Source organism: Rousettus aegyptiacus, unplaced genomic scaffold, assembly GCF_014176215.1.
Source record: "Rousettus aegyptiacus isolate mRouAeg1 unplaced genomic scaffold, mRouAeg1.p scaffold_m13_p_2, whole genome shotgun sequence".
NCBI classification, from domain to species: Eukaryota; Metazoa; Chordata; class Mammalia; order Chiroptera; family Pteropodidae; genus Rousettus; species Rousettus aegyptiacus.
In genome coordinates, this window is record NW_023416295.1 from 27,440,518 (window position 1) to 27,456,527 (window position 16,010).

General features: G+C 40.3%; 1 protein-coding gene and 1 pseudogene across 5 annotated transcripts in view; one reads left to right on the forward strand and one right to left on the reverse strand.

The window, feature by feature from the left end:
• SPATS2L (spermatogenesis associated serine rich 2 like) overlaps nt 1–16,010 on the reverse strand; it is a 146,521-nt gene that overhangs the window by 19,023 nt on the left and 111,488 nt on the right. For 4 of the 5 annotated variants that reach the window (XM_016131050.2, XM_016131047.2, XM_016131049.2 and 1 more), the window contains 2 exons: nt 14,701–14,907; nt 13,224–13,359 (listed from right to left, as the gene is read on the reverse strand). In XM_016131050.2, the coding sequence (XP_015986536.1) occupies nt 13,224–13,359; nt 14,701–14,907 (343 nt within the window). The remainder of the gene's footprint in view (nt 1–13,223; nt 13,360–14,700; nt 14,908–16,010) is intronic. The other variant, XM_016131048.2, reaches the window with a different exon arrangement.
• LOC118614343 lies at nt 5,060–5,178 on the forward strand (annotated as a pseudogene).

Here is a 16,010-nt window from a genome sequence, read left to right on the forward strand (position 1 = left end):
GGAGACTAAGACACTGAGGGACAAAACTGCTTCGTTCGTTCGGAAGCCTGAATGAGCCTTGTCGGGTTTCGTGTTCTTCAAAAAGAAAGATGCCATGATAGGGACCAGCCTCAAGACTATCAAGGGTTGATAAGATGGAAAATAGAACCTGCTGGTGGATGCTGAGGAACAAAAGCAGAATTTCAAAGGTAATTTAAAAAAATCTATCGGCAAAAGCAGCCAGAGTCAGTTGTTAAAGAGTTAAAACTAGGCCACCTTCCATCTCCACTGAGTCGGCCTCAGGGAGACAGCGTAGTGAAATTGCCTGAGACCATCTGATCTTAAACAATTTTGCTTTAGGACCTTCTTGTGGATGAAGGGCTTCAGTGTGGAGCTTCCTTAACTCCTCAGCGGCCACACAGAACAAAGCAAGCAGAGAGGCTCTGGAAGGAGACAGAGCCCTGAGCTTCCTGCAGGATGAGTGTGTGGGAGGAGAGCCCCCTGCTCCCCAGCCCATTCGAGGGAGAGAGAAGGTGGAAATTGCTGGGGAGAAAGGAGTCTAATGAATGTTAAGGTGATGTTTCAGCCTTTCTGGCCTCCATATTTTATATAAAGCAAACAAATGAGTGATACGCCATAGGGCAAGAAATTCTGTCTAAAGAATTTCTATTTATCCCACATTTCACATATGCCCCCACTGTGGGTTCTGCTCCTTACTGCTGTATCAGGAGTAAGAACTGTGACTGCCCACAGGAATGCCAGCTGGGCTATGTGAGCCTTGAGCTGGGAATTAGCACTGATGGAAGACGCCGTCCGTCCTGCCCACAAGTTAAGGCATCTATGTCTCTTCCCATGTGTGAAAGGATTTTGCTCACCAGGTGGAGTGCAGAAAAACTCCCTTCGCACATTTAGAACGTACAGTACTGTTACCATGGGTACCATTTCCAGTCCAGCTCCCCAAGGATTACCAGAAATGTTTGGGCCCAGGGCAAAACTAGGCAGGGGTTTCAGCCAAACCATTTTTTTCAACTATCTGTGCTGTCTCTGCCCTGATGTGGACAAATGCAACAGGATGATGTGTGGTTCTCTATTCCTAGGTCAGGAGAACCAGAGGCCCTAACATGACAGGTGCCTACAAATGGCACGCATGCTCTTGCATGCGGTCAGCTCCCTGTTCCTCCTTTTTCTGTTCTGCTTCCTGAAGGACAGAGGAGCATGGCACCCCAAAATATGGCACTTTAGTATATCATTTTGAGCTATAAGCCCTTAAAAAAACAGCAAATGCAGGGAAAAGGCTTTCTCTGAACTCCCCTATCTGCCCAAAGACAGGTCCTCCAGGAATTTGGTTGTCATAAATCTCCTGCCTCCCTAGGATTTTCATCAACTGGAAGGATTATTGACTTGTTATAGGACATCAGAGGTCAACACTACACCCAGACACACTTTATCAGAAACTATCATATCTCCTGTCTAGTCTTCTATTCTTTCCTAAAAATCACTCACTCCCTGCTACAACCCCCCTCTCTTTCCCCTGTTAAGACAGTACTTGAGCCTGAGTTCTAAGGCACCTCTTTGAGTTCCTCATTTTCCCCTGGGTATCTGCCATGAAGTATACATGTTAATACACTTCTGTTTGTTTTTCTCTTGTTAATCTGTGCTTTGTTATAGGGGTTCTCAGCCCAGAACTCAGAAGGGTAGAGGGAAACTTGTTTTTCCTCAGTCACAGCCCCATGCTGTCCCCTCTCCTACACCCTGCAGACTGGCTACTGGGACCACCACTCATGCAGTTTCCATGACCCCTTTTCCTTCACCTCCCATGTATGTGATCAAGTCCTCTGAAGTCCACCCCCCAAAATCTCTCCTACCATACTCCACTTCCACTGTTGCCAATTCAACTCCAGGCTCATCATCAAGTGGTCGGCTATGTTTATGTAGTTTTTTTGTTGGGATTCCTGGGTCTGTTACCTTCTACTTTGTCTATTTTTGCATTTAGGTTTTACAACAATGTGAATCCTTTTTATAACCAGAAATAATGAATTTAGTAATAATTTAATAATGGAATTTGATAACAGAAATAATTTATAACTAAAAATAATGAAATTAATTTTTTTGAATGCAGCAGTAGTGACAAAACGATCTTTTAAAATAATTCTTGAATTCTACTGTATGATTTGGTAAACACACAAAACACGACTTACATGTCTACAGAATGTAGACTGGAGTTTGAACACAACCACTTGATAAGCTGCCTAGTCACTGTGACTATCAGAGAAATAAAGTAGCAGTGCCTCTAAGCACGAACCACACTTAACACGTAAAGTTAGTCTCTCTCAATGAATGCAACAACAGCACTCAATTTGCCAATCAGGCTGAGCCCATTCTATTTCTATTTCTTTTATCAGAGGTAATATAATCTGTTAATTTAATACCTCTTAGCTTGCATTTTTTATATTAGAATCCTACAATGACTTAAGTCACAGTTAATGAATTTTTCATCACACTGTCTGAGGTGTATTTCAGGAACGAGACGTGCAGATTTAGCACAAGGACTAACTACCAATACTTACAAAATCCTAGAGTTCTTAAAAAGACAGTTAATTGAAAAAACAAACAAGGATTCCTTTTTCTTCTCAGAAGTTTTAAAATGACATCAGAATTGCAAAATCCTGTAAAGCTACAAATCCCATAACAACACATGTTCAATGGAAAAATCTATATTCCTTGTAGACCTCCATTTAGAATTTCACATATGATTTTGCTTAATAATGATTCCTTATCTTTGCAAATCATTTCTTAGTTTTTTTTTTTTCTTATGGAGATCACTATTCAAGGAAAGTCACTTAACTATGTTTAGTTTCTATAGCTACAAGAATTATATTTACCACCACCCTCTTAAAAACAAAAAACTAAAACTTCATCTAAGGAAAAGAAAGCAAACTATTTGTGGATGGTAATTGTCATATAGCACAAGGATACCATTTAAGGAATTGAGTTAACGTTCTTCTTCACTTTTTTTTTTTTTTGTGCTCATTAAAAAAACTGAAAAAGCAGGATAAAATAAAACAAATTTCAAAATAAAACAAGGCAAAAGCTCTCTTGGTCTCATACTCAATATAAAGCCAATTGCTCTGAACACTGTTGAATTTCTTTCCAATCTTTTTTTGGGGGGGTGGTAGCGTCTATGCAGAAGCCATCATGGTTGTCGAATACGGATCACTTAGGAACAGAAGCAAGAGACTGATGTGGCACGAGAAGTTGCAGAAATATTGGCCCGTGTCCAAGCCAGGGCAGCTCAGTGTAGCTGAGACTGCTCCTGAACTCCTGTTGGGCTCCTGAACTCCCTGGTTCTCCAGTGAAAAGGGGAGGGGTGGAAATATACCCTTCTTGGTTTGGGCCATAAGGCTCTTCACCACATAGCATCTCTAGTTTCATGTGCTGCCACTACTCCTCAGGACCTGCCCTAAGCCATCGGCTTCCCAAATGGGGAGAACAAACAAAATATTAAACTCTATGCACTTACTTTTTATTCTAAAAAGTAGACTTTCCTCATCTTAAGTATATAGATTAACAGGAGTACACATGTATGATTTATAAGTCAATTTTCTGGTTTGAGAGGGATGTACTCAAAATTAATTGATAGAGTGAGACTCAGGGAACATACTCTTCTCAGAGCACACTGTGGCCTCTCTTGATTCTGGTTCCTTGTGTTGTTTATTCTGCACAGAATCCTCTTTCTCCCTTCTCAGTATGTTAGTCCCTAGTCTTCCTTCAAGAGCCAGCTCTATAGTGTCACCTCTGCGATGGACCCTTTTCTGACGAGCCAGCCGGTGTTGACTTTCCCCTCCTCCCTGCACAGCTCCATTACAATTTTTGCCATGCTGCATTACACAGCCTGTCTGTCTGCTCCCATTAGACCTTGGATTGTTTTAGAAAAGAGATCGTCTTTTATCACTCAGTATTTTTAGCAGTGCTTCTTCAAGTGTTTTCCTCAGACCACTTACACTGGTACATACTTTACTCATTAAAAGCAGATTCCCGGACTCCACCCCACACCCACAGAAGCCGAGTCCCTGGGAATGTGGCCCAGAGGATCTCCAGGCATTCCAAACTTTGAGAATCACTGCTTTGTCACATTCATCTGTCTATCGAATGGATGAATAAAGGAGAAGAGGAGTAGAAGAGAAGGCATGGCAAGACATGAAAGGGAAAGAGAGCTGAATTAGTGGCTACTGTGGCCATTCAGAAATAGGGGTCCTTTGGTTTTACTTCTCTCCTCATTGAGCAACAAACAGTAAAAAGTTGTGATGAAACACCTATCTCATAGCTGGGATCCAGGGCATGCTAAACAGAAAGGTGGAGAAGATTAACGTCTTGGTATAGAGGAAAATAAATTTACTAAAGGTTGATCTGGAAGGGAACAGAACCAACCTAGATTAAACTTCTATCATGGGCTAGGCTAGAGATTTTCTAGAATAATCTAAGAAATGCATATCTTGTACATGAATAATCACGAAACTCCTAGAAAGTGACAGCGACACCCGTTTTATAGCTGAGTAGAAGTTAAGAAACTCAATCATCTTCAGAGCTATAATATGTGGAGATGAGATTTAAACACCATTCTTTCTAACTCTACACCCCATACTTCCAATTAAGTGGTTAATAAACCTTGAAAATGTGACTTTTGTTAGAATATGGCCTACTAAGAATCAAGGTTTACAGTCACTGGAAGAATAATATAACATACATATAAGGAATTTTATTATATTAACTTCAAGTATTTTATACAGTCTTTTATAAGATTCATTGATATTCTAGCAGACAAACTGCTCCAAATGAAGCCTCAGTCTCGCTTTAAGAGACTACAGAATCTCACTCTGTATCAGTCTAAAAACAGAAATAAACTCCAAGATCCATTCTGAAATTATGCCCTAGGATATCCCACTCTAAAAATTGTAATGTATTTTATATTTAAACTAATAGAGAAGAACAAATTCATCTTATTTTCCCAGTGAAAATGAATTATACTGTAAATTAAACACACACACACACACACACACACACACACACACACACACACAGAGTCTATGGCCATGCCACCCTGAACACGCCCGTTCCCATCTGATCTTGGAAGCTAAGCAGGGTCGGGCCTGGTTAGTACCTGGATGGGAGACCACCTAAGAATACTAGGTGCCACAGGCATTTAAAAAGAAAACAACAACAACACACACACACACACTCCCTCTGGGATTGTATAGCTAGAACAATTGGCTTAATTCCTTTTTATATTTCTATTCCATGATGAAAACTAACAATTCCTATTCAGGAGCATGTTACCAGGTTGGTTTGATTGGTAGCCTTCATTTGCTAAAAAGATTCAGAAATCTTCTGAGATTTCAAGCTGAAATCAGAATCGACTTCTTGTCCTCCAGCTCTTATTGTGGGTCTATTATTCTGCAAAGAAGGCTGCAGTGAAAGGAAAGCCGCCTTCCAATGCTAAGTGTGTGACCGACATAATGTATGGCGGTAATCGCACATGTAGCTCAGAAAGGCCGTTAATACAAGGTGCTATTTATGCTGGTTTCCTGGGGACTATACCCAAACTGAAAAGGCTAGTTCTGTGTTTTTTGTCTTCATCAACCTGCTCTTCCTTCACGTCACTGATTGACTCAGTCCTTGCAGTGGCCCTGGGGAAACATCTCACGCACAGAAAAACCTCCAGGAGGAAAGAAAATAGGAAAAAAGAAGCTTCCATCCCCAAAAGTGAGCTACACTATTTAGAATGACATAGTCACAAATGAGGCAGTATTTGAAATAAAATAGTGTACCACAGGGACTTGCCTTAGTCACAAAGTCACAGGAACCTTGAGTTTCTCCATGGTATATGATATTTACCCTTTTTGCAATTTCAGAATGGATTCTGGAGCTTATTTCTATTTATTGGACTGGTACAGAGTAAGGAAATGGAGTCATTTGGGCAACAGAAACAAAAAAACCCAATATATATGGCTCTCTCGAGGCATAAATATATTAGGCTCTTCTCTGATTGTCTCTTGATATCCTTTGCAGGTGTGTGTTCATCTCCCCTTCAATATGTTGGCATAATCTCGAACACTGGGTGTGGAGAGAAAAAAACAGGTTTGTTTAATTTCTGTTGTAAAGTGTTTTGTACAAGTCACAGGCAGGTGGATACTTAGGAAAACCATTTGATGAGGAGGAAAGGGATTAATCAGAAAGTCTTGTTTGTACAGGTTTTGATCAATGGGAAGATTGTATTCATGTCCAGAGCAGGATACAGAGACCTTTTATTAAATTTCTTTTAAAAAGCATAAAAGAAATACAATGCAAACCCTTGATTTTGTCTTCATTACACGTTTAGTCTAAGGATCTGGCAAAATCTAGCAATAGTTTAACACACTGCTGATCTTTTAATAGGGAACTGAAGGTTTTGTAAAATTATTACATAACAATGCTCAGTGGATGAAAAGGTTATGAACTTCAGCTCTCCTGCTGGTAATCCCATTAACCAATATCCCTTGTTGAATGGCGCAGAGAAAAGCATCATCTTAGTCACGGACAGCACACGACGCCAGATACTCTCCATGCTGGCAGGGGCACTAGGAATGCTTACTATTCCAGCCACACAGTTTTAAAATGGAGTCTCTACTCATTACCTATTCTTATGTCAACATCCTCTGTGTGACTGAACTCAAAAACCAAGCTTGCTGGCTGTCACAGCAGCTACTCTGTGACACAGATATGATTGTAGGACCTGTTTCACCCAGTACTTATTTTCTCTATGTTTATCTATCGAAGTACACACTGCTACAATTCCAATGACTCCCCTAATTGAGAGAGGGCAATGAAATGGTTAACAAGTATTTGTTCAACCACTACTATACCATAAGATACGCAAAAAGCCCTTCTGTTTTCATTCGGTTTAAGGAGCACAAGAGCTGGCACACCTGAGGATGTCACCAGCAGTAGAGTAGGTGGACATACGCTATTGCATGCCCAGGAACACCAAGTAATACTGCTGCCTGGCTGAAGCCAAAGAAAAATAATAATTCCCTAGACAGAAAAATTCCCTACTGTATTTATTTTTACATGCTTCGGATCTTCATCCTAATCTTGGTCCCCACTATGCTATTTGGTTTTATTGCGAAATGAGAAAAAGACTCAGGTAGAGACAGAACGGCTAATGAAAGTGACTGCCTATCATTAGCTACAAGCATCAGTTCTCAATATTTCCATTTTCTCCTAAGGACTGAGTTAAATTCTATAATGAAAAATCGACAAAAAAAGCAAAGCCCTCAATGTTCTACACTTCGATACAATTGTTTTTCTGGTCTTAAGGAGACAAAAATGTAATTTGACCTTGAAAACGTGTAGCTAGAAGGCTTATCTTTCAGGCAATAAAAAAATGTTTTTTCTTACTTCACTGATCTGAAAAGAGAAGACACCACGGTTATGTTCTTTGGGTGTGTAAGTGATTGGAAAGGAAATATCCTCTCATGTCTTCAGTGGTGCATTTGGGGGACAAGTGGGGAGGGGCAGATAGAGACTCCGTGCTGCAAAGGGAGGAATCTCGGCCCTCCCCTCAGGGAGCTAAAGCAGAGCACGCAGACGGACTGTGTCCAAGTTGACATGCAGTCTTCTTCTCGCCTTCTTTGCCCAGATTTCCTCAGCATTATTGACGTCTTAGGGGAGATTATTCTTTGTAACATGGGTGGGGGTGGAGGTGGGGGAGGAGGACTGTCCTGTGCATTCTAGGATACTTAGCAGCATGCCTGGCCTCTACCTACTAGATGCCAATTGTAACAACCAAAAATATTTCCAGACACACTGTCTCCTGGGGGTGCAAATTCTTCCTGCTGAGAACATTACTCTAGCCCCAGACATATCACTCCTTTTACAGGACTCTCAACCAGTTAGTTTCAGCCACAGGTGCACAAAAGAATCACCTGAAGTTTTGTTTTGGTTTGTTTTGTTTTAAAAAGGAACCCTATTTCTGGGTCTACTTCAGACCAGTGACATCAGCATTTCTGGGGGTGGCAACTAAGCAAAGGATGACCACAAAGCTCTAAGAGTTTAATTACAGGGTATACACATATACTTTGGTATGGAGAGAAGTAAATATTAATTTACAGGTATCATCTTTTGGGTATTGTTAAGTTAGTCACAAAGAGGGAAAAATAAAAACCCTAAAAAGCACAGAAAATTCAGGCTATTCTAGCATTGTATGGAAAGCCACGTATTAACCTAAAAGCAGCTAAGCATTTGGGAAATGTGGGGTGAAAAAAATAACCAATGAGGGAAGAGTCCTAAGTGATAAAACTGCAAAAGAAGAAAAATGATCTTATTTGGACTCAAACTGAAGTAGTTCCAAGACTGTATGCTCCAAGGGTTTTATACTGCTTGGGTACCCAAGGATCAGCAAATAGGGGATATGGGACAGACTGTCGAATAGTTTGTTTTAAAATACAACAGCCCCACTGGCAAGTTCCCTTTCAGGAGGCCTTCTCACAGCCCAGAAGAAGGGTACAATACTTAAAACATTGTGACGATACCTGGTCTGTGTGTGGGCCACCCTGCTGACCACCAGGTGGTCTGTGCGGTTCTGCTTGGCTCCCGCTAGGGCTTCCGTAGCAGATGAGAAGCTCCCTTTGCAGTGAGGCTTAAGGGAGGCCAGAAGAACATAGACTTAACTCAAAAAAACTTTTTCTGCAGCCTGAAAAGTCTCACTTTCAGGGTTTTTCTTTTGGCTGGTGGAGAGAGTCTCAACGGACTCTATTAACATTTGTTAACATGCAAATATGTCACTTTGGGAGGAAGGACACATGGCCATCAAGAGGATGAGGTTATTATCAGTTACACAAAAATGAGTTTCAGTGGTTAAAAAGAAGGAACGGGAAGGGGAATGAGAACTCCAGTCCAAGTTCCTATCCAGCAGTGAGTGGTGCCATGGTGAGGAGCCCCTGGCCTGTCGGGGTCAGCAGGAGGTTCACCCCATTCTGTTGTGAGGGAATAAACTCCAAGGTAGAGAGAAGGAGGAAGTGGGCAAGGGTTTAGCATCAGGGGAGCTGAAACTCCTGAGCTACCTGTGAATTCTCCTTGAGCCAGATCTGGCATTGCTTCAAGAAAAAATAAACATGAGGCATAGGGACATTTCTGGCCGCTTTGTACAAGACACATGCTTCGATGGATTCCCCTTTCCTATCTGAACCCAAAGCAGCCTAAAAATATGGTCCCATTTTCTGAGACTCTGTTTCCCCACCCCCAGCACACACACACTTTGGCTCATTACCATCTTCCATTTTCTTTGGGAATGCTTTTAGTTAGATGTTAAATCTCCAATAGCACCTAACAATCTTTACGGCTTTACTTTGGAATACTTTCTCCCCAGCATACGGCAGAACCATCAAGTATTACTCTTCCTCCTCGATGTTTTTTAATTCAATGTTTTATTGCTCATTTTAAGCCTTCACCATCAACTTGGACACACACACACACACACACACACACACACACACAGATTTATGAAGAGAAACTAGACTAGTTTGCACACAAAGCAATTAAATCTGGCATCTAAAATTCCAAAGAATGAATATTTTCCAGTTGTGGTAGGGGGCCGATCATACAGAAAAGAAACCAGCTGTTTCATGTTAGTTCCTGATGGAACTTTTACACAGATGCTCATGTTGCAAAATTTATTTTCCATTAAGACGTATTGTAAGAGCATTGTGTCATCTTTGTTCCCTTGTCAAATCCCCATTCTTTCTGGGAAAATAAGAACGATCCATGTAATGGTCAGTTAGCCCCGTGTAACTGTGTCCCGGTTAAATGCCAACTTGGATATTACAGTCTAGCTACTTAATGGTTTTCTTCAGTAACTGTCTTGAACAAAGTATTCTTCACGACCAGACTGGGAAGGATAAATATTTAGTTAATTTTTCTCAAATAGCTGCTGACCTGGTACTGAGCATGTATAAACAAGTGTTTTCTTCCAGGTTTGCAAAATCATCATTCTCTTGAATTATTTTGGAGGTAATTCTTTCAGGCAGAATTTACCTCCTGAAGCTGGCACTTTGGTAGCAAAGTGAATGTTTAGAATTTCTATTTATTTCTGAGAATTTCTATTTATTTCTAAACTACACACAACTCCTGTTCAATTCTTTGGTGAGAGAACTGGGCGGTCTGGAGTAGGGAGAGGAGAGGGACTGGAAGAGCAATGTCACTTGTGTACCAGACCAGTTACCACCTGCCTCAGAACCAGCACCTTTTAGAATTCTCTAGAGGACTTACCCCACATCCTCCGAATCTGGATATGTCTTGTGATGTAATCCTGAAGTTTCAATTGTATTAAATGAGTGGTGCTGCATTAAAAATTCTCTCTAACGCCTGCAGTTCATGACCTCACCACCAACACGGAAGCTTAATTTTCAAAAACATTTAAGTTGCCTTCTTCAGCTCTGTTGCCTACTATTTTTCAAGAGTACCACAGTCCCTAAAATTCATCCCTCGGAAAACTTGAGGGAGGCTTCATTCAAGTACGTTATCACACTGGTTGGGCTATAGGCTTATGTGGAGTAGTCAAAGTTTTTCCAATTGTTAGAAAAGCATGTAATTGGCTGATAAAAACAACAACAACAAAAAATGACGTTGGTTTTATTTTCAAGTTAACAGTTATGTTATTACTTTGGGATCATTTTTATAAAGGGTCAGAGCAGAAAACACGTTCTGGTGTTTTGTCATTTTGCAGCAATAGCAAACAGGAAACAGTTGATCTAAATGTTTTCTTCTTCAGTTTGGAGGGAAAGTGCCATTAAGTTAAGTAGGGGACTTTTAAACAGCAGTATTGCTTGGCAGAGCTGATTCAGAAGTGATCCTTCCCATCAGTTTAAAACACAATGAATTACAAGCAGAGAAAAGATATACAACTTCCCTGGGTGCTGACTTTCCTGGCCCTACGCTTTCAGCTTTTGAGGAGTGAAACACTCAAAGAATCTGTTATAAATCTGAAGATGTCCCGTGACTCATGTAATGTTCATTTTACTAAGGAAATAAAATAAAATAAAGTACTCAGAGCATCTGGAGGAGAGAGGTAATTTGAGGTCATCGCTACACTTTGTCAATTAGCGTGTGAGTCACTCGGATGGAAGGTATAATACAGAGGCCTCAGAGGAAGAGTTTAGTTTGAAACACCACATAAAAGGATAAGACTGAGTGGTCTTCTCCACGAGTGGTCTTCTCCGAGCAGCTCGCTGATGCCTCCAGACAGAGGCTGGCCAGCTACGACCCCAGGGCCAAATCTGGCCGGTGGCCTTTTTGCATTAGTGCCAGCCGCTTTTGTGTCACAACATCAGAGCCGAGTCGTAATTACAGCCCATACAGTTTATAATATTTACTAGCTGGCCCTTTACAGATGAAGTTTGCTGACTCTGCCTCTACAGTACAGGCCTGGCAGTTGAGTGATATATATATATATATATATATATATATATATATATATATATATATATTAGGGTAACTTAAGGATATATTGGAAAAGTCATATAACTATAAAATTTAAAAACCAACAATAAGAAGAACACCTTTCATTTGTATAGTATCTATACCTTTTCTAAGTACTTGGAGTTTGCCTTGAACAATTAGATAGGTTATAACCTGCTTACACAGAGAAAAGGTCCATGAAGGTCAAGGTGCTGTGACCGGGTGAAGGGCAAATGATTCCTCACCAAATGATAACTGAAGGGCATGGTCTTCTTTCAGGTCCTTAGTGTCTTATGTACCTTTGGGATCTTGTATTATATGTAGCACATGGCTTGAGATTCAAGCATTTTAGATTAGTGTTAAGTGTAATATTTAGTTTTGTACAACTCAACAATCAGCTAAAAAGCACATCGGTATACAAAAAGGGACTTAAAATAGGAAAGATGTGCGGAAGATGTGATCAAATTCTAGATCATGAAAGGCCAGTGATAGATAGGGAACATGTTATGTGAGCCTGGGCATTGTGGATGTGGTTTTTTTTCTGTCTTGTATTTTTTTTTTCTCCCTTTTTTGCACCCTGATTTTCCTCTAGGAGCCACAGCTCTTCAATTCTCAGTCCATGGGGTTCAGGTGGGGCTCACCCCACCACTAACTCTGTGGTGGGCGTGTGACTCAGCCTGGCTAGTGGGAAGACTTCTACTAGCCTTCCAGCAATAGTAACTGGTTTAGGGACAGATATATGATCTGACCCAGCCAACGGGAATTAGTCCTTGGACTTTAGTTGGAACTACTGGAGACAAAGCCTTCTTTCAGATAATAGGGATTATGGGAGCTTGGAGCTGCCACGGATCATCTTTGCTGCTACATGCCTAAGAATGAAGCTAAGAATAAGCAGAACCAGGAGATTGTGGGAAACACTGAGAGGAAAGGAGAAAGAGAGAGTGAGAGAAGAAAGGAGGGTGGGAGATAGTGAGAAATTGAATCCTGATAATATAATTTGGGTTTATAACTAAATTCAATTAAAAAAATATTCTGAAGTTTTCATGTACATCGGCCAGTAAATTCTCTTTTGTCTTTAACTAGTGTGACTTGGGTTTCTGTCACTCGGAACCAAACAGTTCTGATTGATACACTGAGACCATTTTTCTATTGATAATAACTTAACCTTACTAACAGATCCGTCATTTCAATTGCGGACATGAGCAAATGTGCAGGACTCGAAGCAATGTCTTCCATAAAATCAGTGCAGAGCACGGAAGGGCAGGATGAAACCCACACTGGCGTAACATTTCTTAATTCTAGTCTTAAAGATCCCTCAAAATGGGATTCTATCACTTATAGAAGATATATCTGAGTTTTGTTAAGGGAGTTTTTCCCTTTTTAATGACAAAGCTGGAAAATATTTTTTCTTAGTAGTATTCATGATATCAGCCTTCCAGAGATTTGTCAAAAATATCATTTGTTGAGGTTTTGTTCTCTGTTGAGATTATGTCCTACATCATTCATACACTTTTGGATAAACTTCGAAGCCAATAAGTTGTGTATCAGGTTTCTTTTTATTCAAACATATTCTCTTCTTTTTTATTACCAAGATATATGCCTCTGCCTGCAGGACTTAAAAAAAAAATCTGCTGAAGAGTTGTTTTGTGATGTTTATGTATTAAATAATCAACACTTTCCATCCAATGCTTTTACCTACCTATAGGAACAGCTCAAGTGTCATTGATTTATGGTTTCTAAGTTGAATTACTCACCAGTTGTGTATTTCAGCAAAGGCAGCTTTGATCTTCTTCACTGAACTATCCACTTCCTCCTTGATCATCACGCGATATCTAGTTAGAGACACAGTGCAGCGTTGCAAATCCTTCACTGATTTCTCAATATTTGGGCCTAAAATTAATGTTGAGGAAAAAAATGTTAAACTGAGCACTTCATATCTGTGAGCTGAACAACAATAAAAACCTCAATTTACTCACACCACCAAATAGAAATTTTGTTTTGTTTTTCAATGAAAAAAAAAAAAAAAGTCTGTCAAGAAGCTATTCATAACGCAGGGTTTTTAAAACCCAGAGTGAGTGGTTCGTATGGCTCCTGAGACTGCCGTGATTTTACCAGTGGGTTCTCTGGCTGGCCCATGCTGGGCACACGTGCCTCCTTTGTTCTTTGGAAAGAGGTTTGATCATGTGTTCTATCACAAACTGCAGTTTCTTGGAGTCTGATATGTCTAAAGACCATTTGTGCTACTGGCTCTTTCTGTAAACACCACTCTGCGTGGTTAAAAGCCAGCAGGGCTTTTGGAAGAGGGAAACGACATAGAGATTGGGAGAGGCACAAATGAGCCAGAAAGAGGATGGAGCTTTGGCGCCAGGTATGCTGGCTCTGGCCCCATCTCTCCTGAGCCAGGCCTGTAATTATAGCAGCAGCACTTAAAGCAGCTCTGAGGGTGCCAATCTTGCCTGATTTCCTGAAACTGTCACCGGGGTTTATAGATAGTGCAAAAACAAATAGGCAAATTGTATTTATCCCAACAAGGGCATATTTCTTAGAAGAAAGAAATCTCCCTCAAGTGAGAAAGTTTATCAAACCAGAGCCAAGGAAATCAGATACAACTGAGGCTAAATGAGAAGAATATTATGTAATCTCTGGGAATCAGAAAGGAAGTGATTTAGCCCCTTTAATTTTTAATACCAGTTATATATAAAGTATATAAAAGCTTGACTAGTAATAAAAATATAGTGTGCCAAATATAAAACCTTTTCAGTGTTATGTTGCCTGAAAGTTCTAACAGAACTGAATTCATGTGAGGAAGATCATATCTGAAGAAGACATACCAGCCTCTAGACTCATCGTTGATTAATGCAAGTTCGGAACTTGTATATCAGGAAAACATTCAGCATTTACATTTCTAAAAGAGCTCCTGCATTAACATTTTCTTTACGAGATACTAGAGTGGAAAGAATTTGTGGTACGAATTTATCCGTGACTGCAAAGAGAAGAATGGCCACAGAGCTGCAGAGAAAGGGGATGTAATTCCACGTAAACATCGAGGACCTTTGATTAACACGGGAGGAATCACATCTGCCTTTCAATCTATGTGGGTCACAGAAAGAAATGCAATTTCACGTATATCTCTATTCACTAAGTGGCATCTTTTGGAAAGTTCTGTCATTCTGGCACTTCTCTGTGTGTGCAAAATATGTTGAATCATTTGTGCAAAAGAAATCACTTTACCTCTTTTCTTTGCCAACTCATCTGGCTTTATTTCAAGATGAGCTGCAGGGGCATTGGGATTAACAGGAGATGTTTTTGCCTTAGGCTTGCTTGGGTTACAAGGCTGCTCAGCTGACCACTGTAGGCCATCTGACCTCTCTGGTGTTCCATGTATAGGTTTGGGGCTCCCATCTAAGGATAGTTTCTGTTGCAGTGGTCTGTTGCCTTCTGTAAGAAAACACCAAATAATGACTGTGAAGTGATAAACTAAAAACACTGATGATAAAGTGATGGGGGATGTCAAGATTTTTGCTTTTGTTTACATGTTGGCAATAATGCCTTTCATTGAAAACAGTCAAGAAACTGTTTTAATAGAATCCCCAGAAGATTAGAGGATATACTACAAATAGAAAGAGCCTTGTACTTGGAGTCAGAAGACCTGGCTGGGTGTTTTGGCTCTGGCAATTACCTACAGGGAGACCCTGGGTAAATGACTTAACATCTCTGAGCCTTAGTTTCCTCTCCTAAAGAAGAATTAGGAGGCGTACATCAGACACTTGAGATGATCATTTTTTTCCCCCCATTCAGTAAAGGCTTAGATGTCTTTAAGTATGATTTCATATTGAGGCTATAAAAATACAGCCGTCCTATCTCCAACTGCTACATTAATGTCTTGTGGTATTTTATTCTGAATTAATGAAGGCAGAAGAGTGATGGGGATAGGGCAAGAATGAAGTGACAACAGGTATTATAATCATTTCATCTAATTTACGGATGGATTAAATCAGGAAACATCATCATAATATCTTAACTATATTTAAAATCTAGGGAGTCGGAGTCCTGTGAAGCTCTAATAGATGTGGCAATGAATTAGCAGCATGTTGCTTTTGGCATCTTTTAAAGTTAGGCTCCTTTTTAGTTATTGCTGGAGTAAATTAAATGGCACCGTAGTGTCCTGAAAAGGAAATGTTTCACCCTTAAGATCTTACTTATAACCACAGAGAACTTTAGGTGTGAAAAAAGGAAAGCCAGAGTGCTTTTGAAGGTCAAGTTCTTGGAGAAAGCTGGGTATAGTGGAAAGAGTGCAGGTTTGGATCCGGAAGACACATGTTCTGATCTTCCTTAGGTCCCGATGACCCTGTAGTAATGACTTAACCCCTTTGGCTGACTGTGGCTCACACTCGAACAGAGCATAACATTTTCTTTATGAAGCCCAGCCTCTTTTCAGATAGTCATCCCGCCTCACTTCTCTCTACTCCCATGGTGCTTTGTAAAAACTTAGTGTGTTATATTTCGACGCAAGACTTACATGTCTGCCCCTTGTCCTTGCC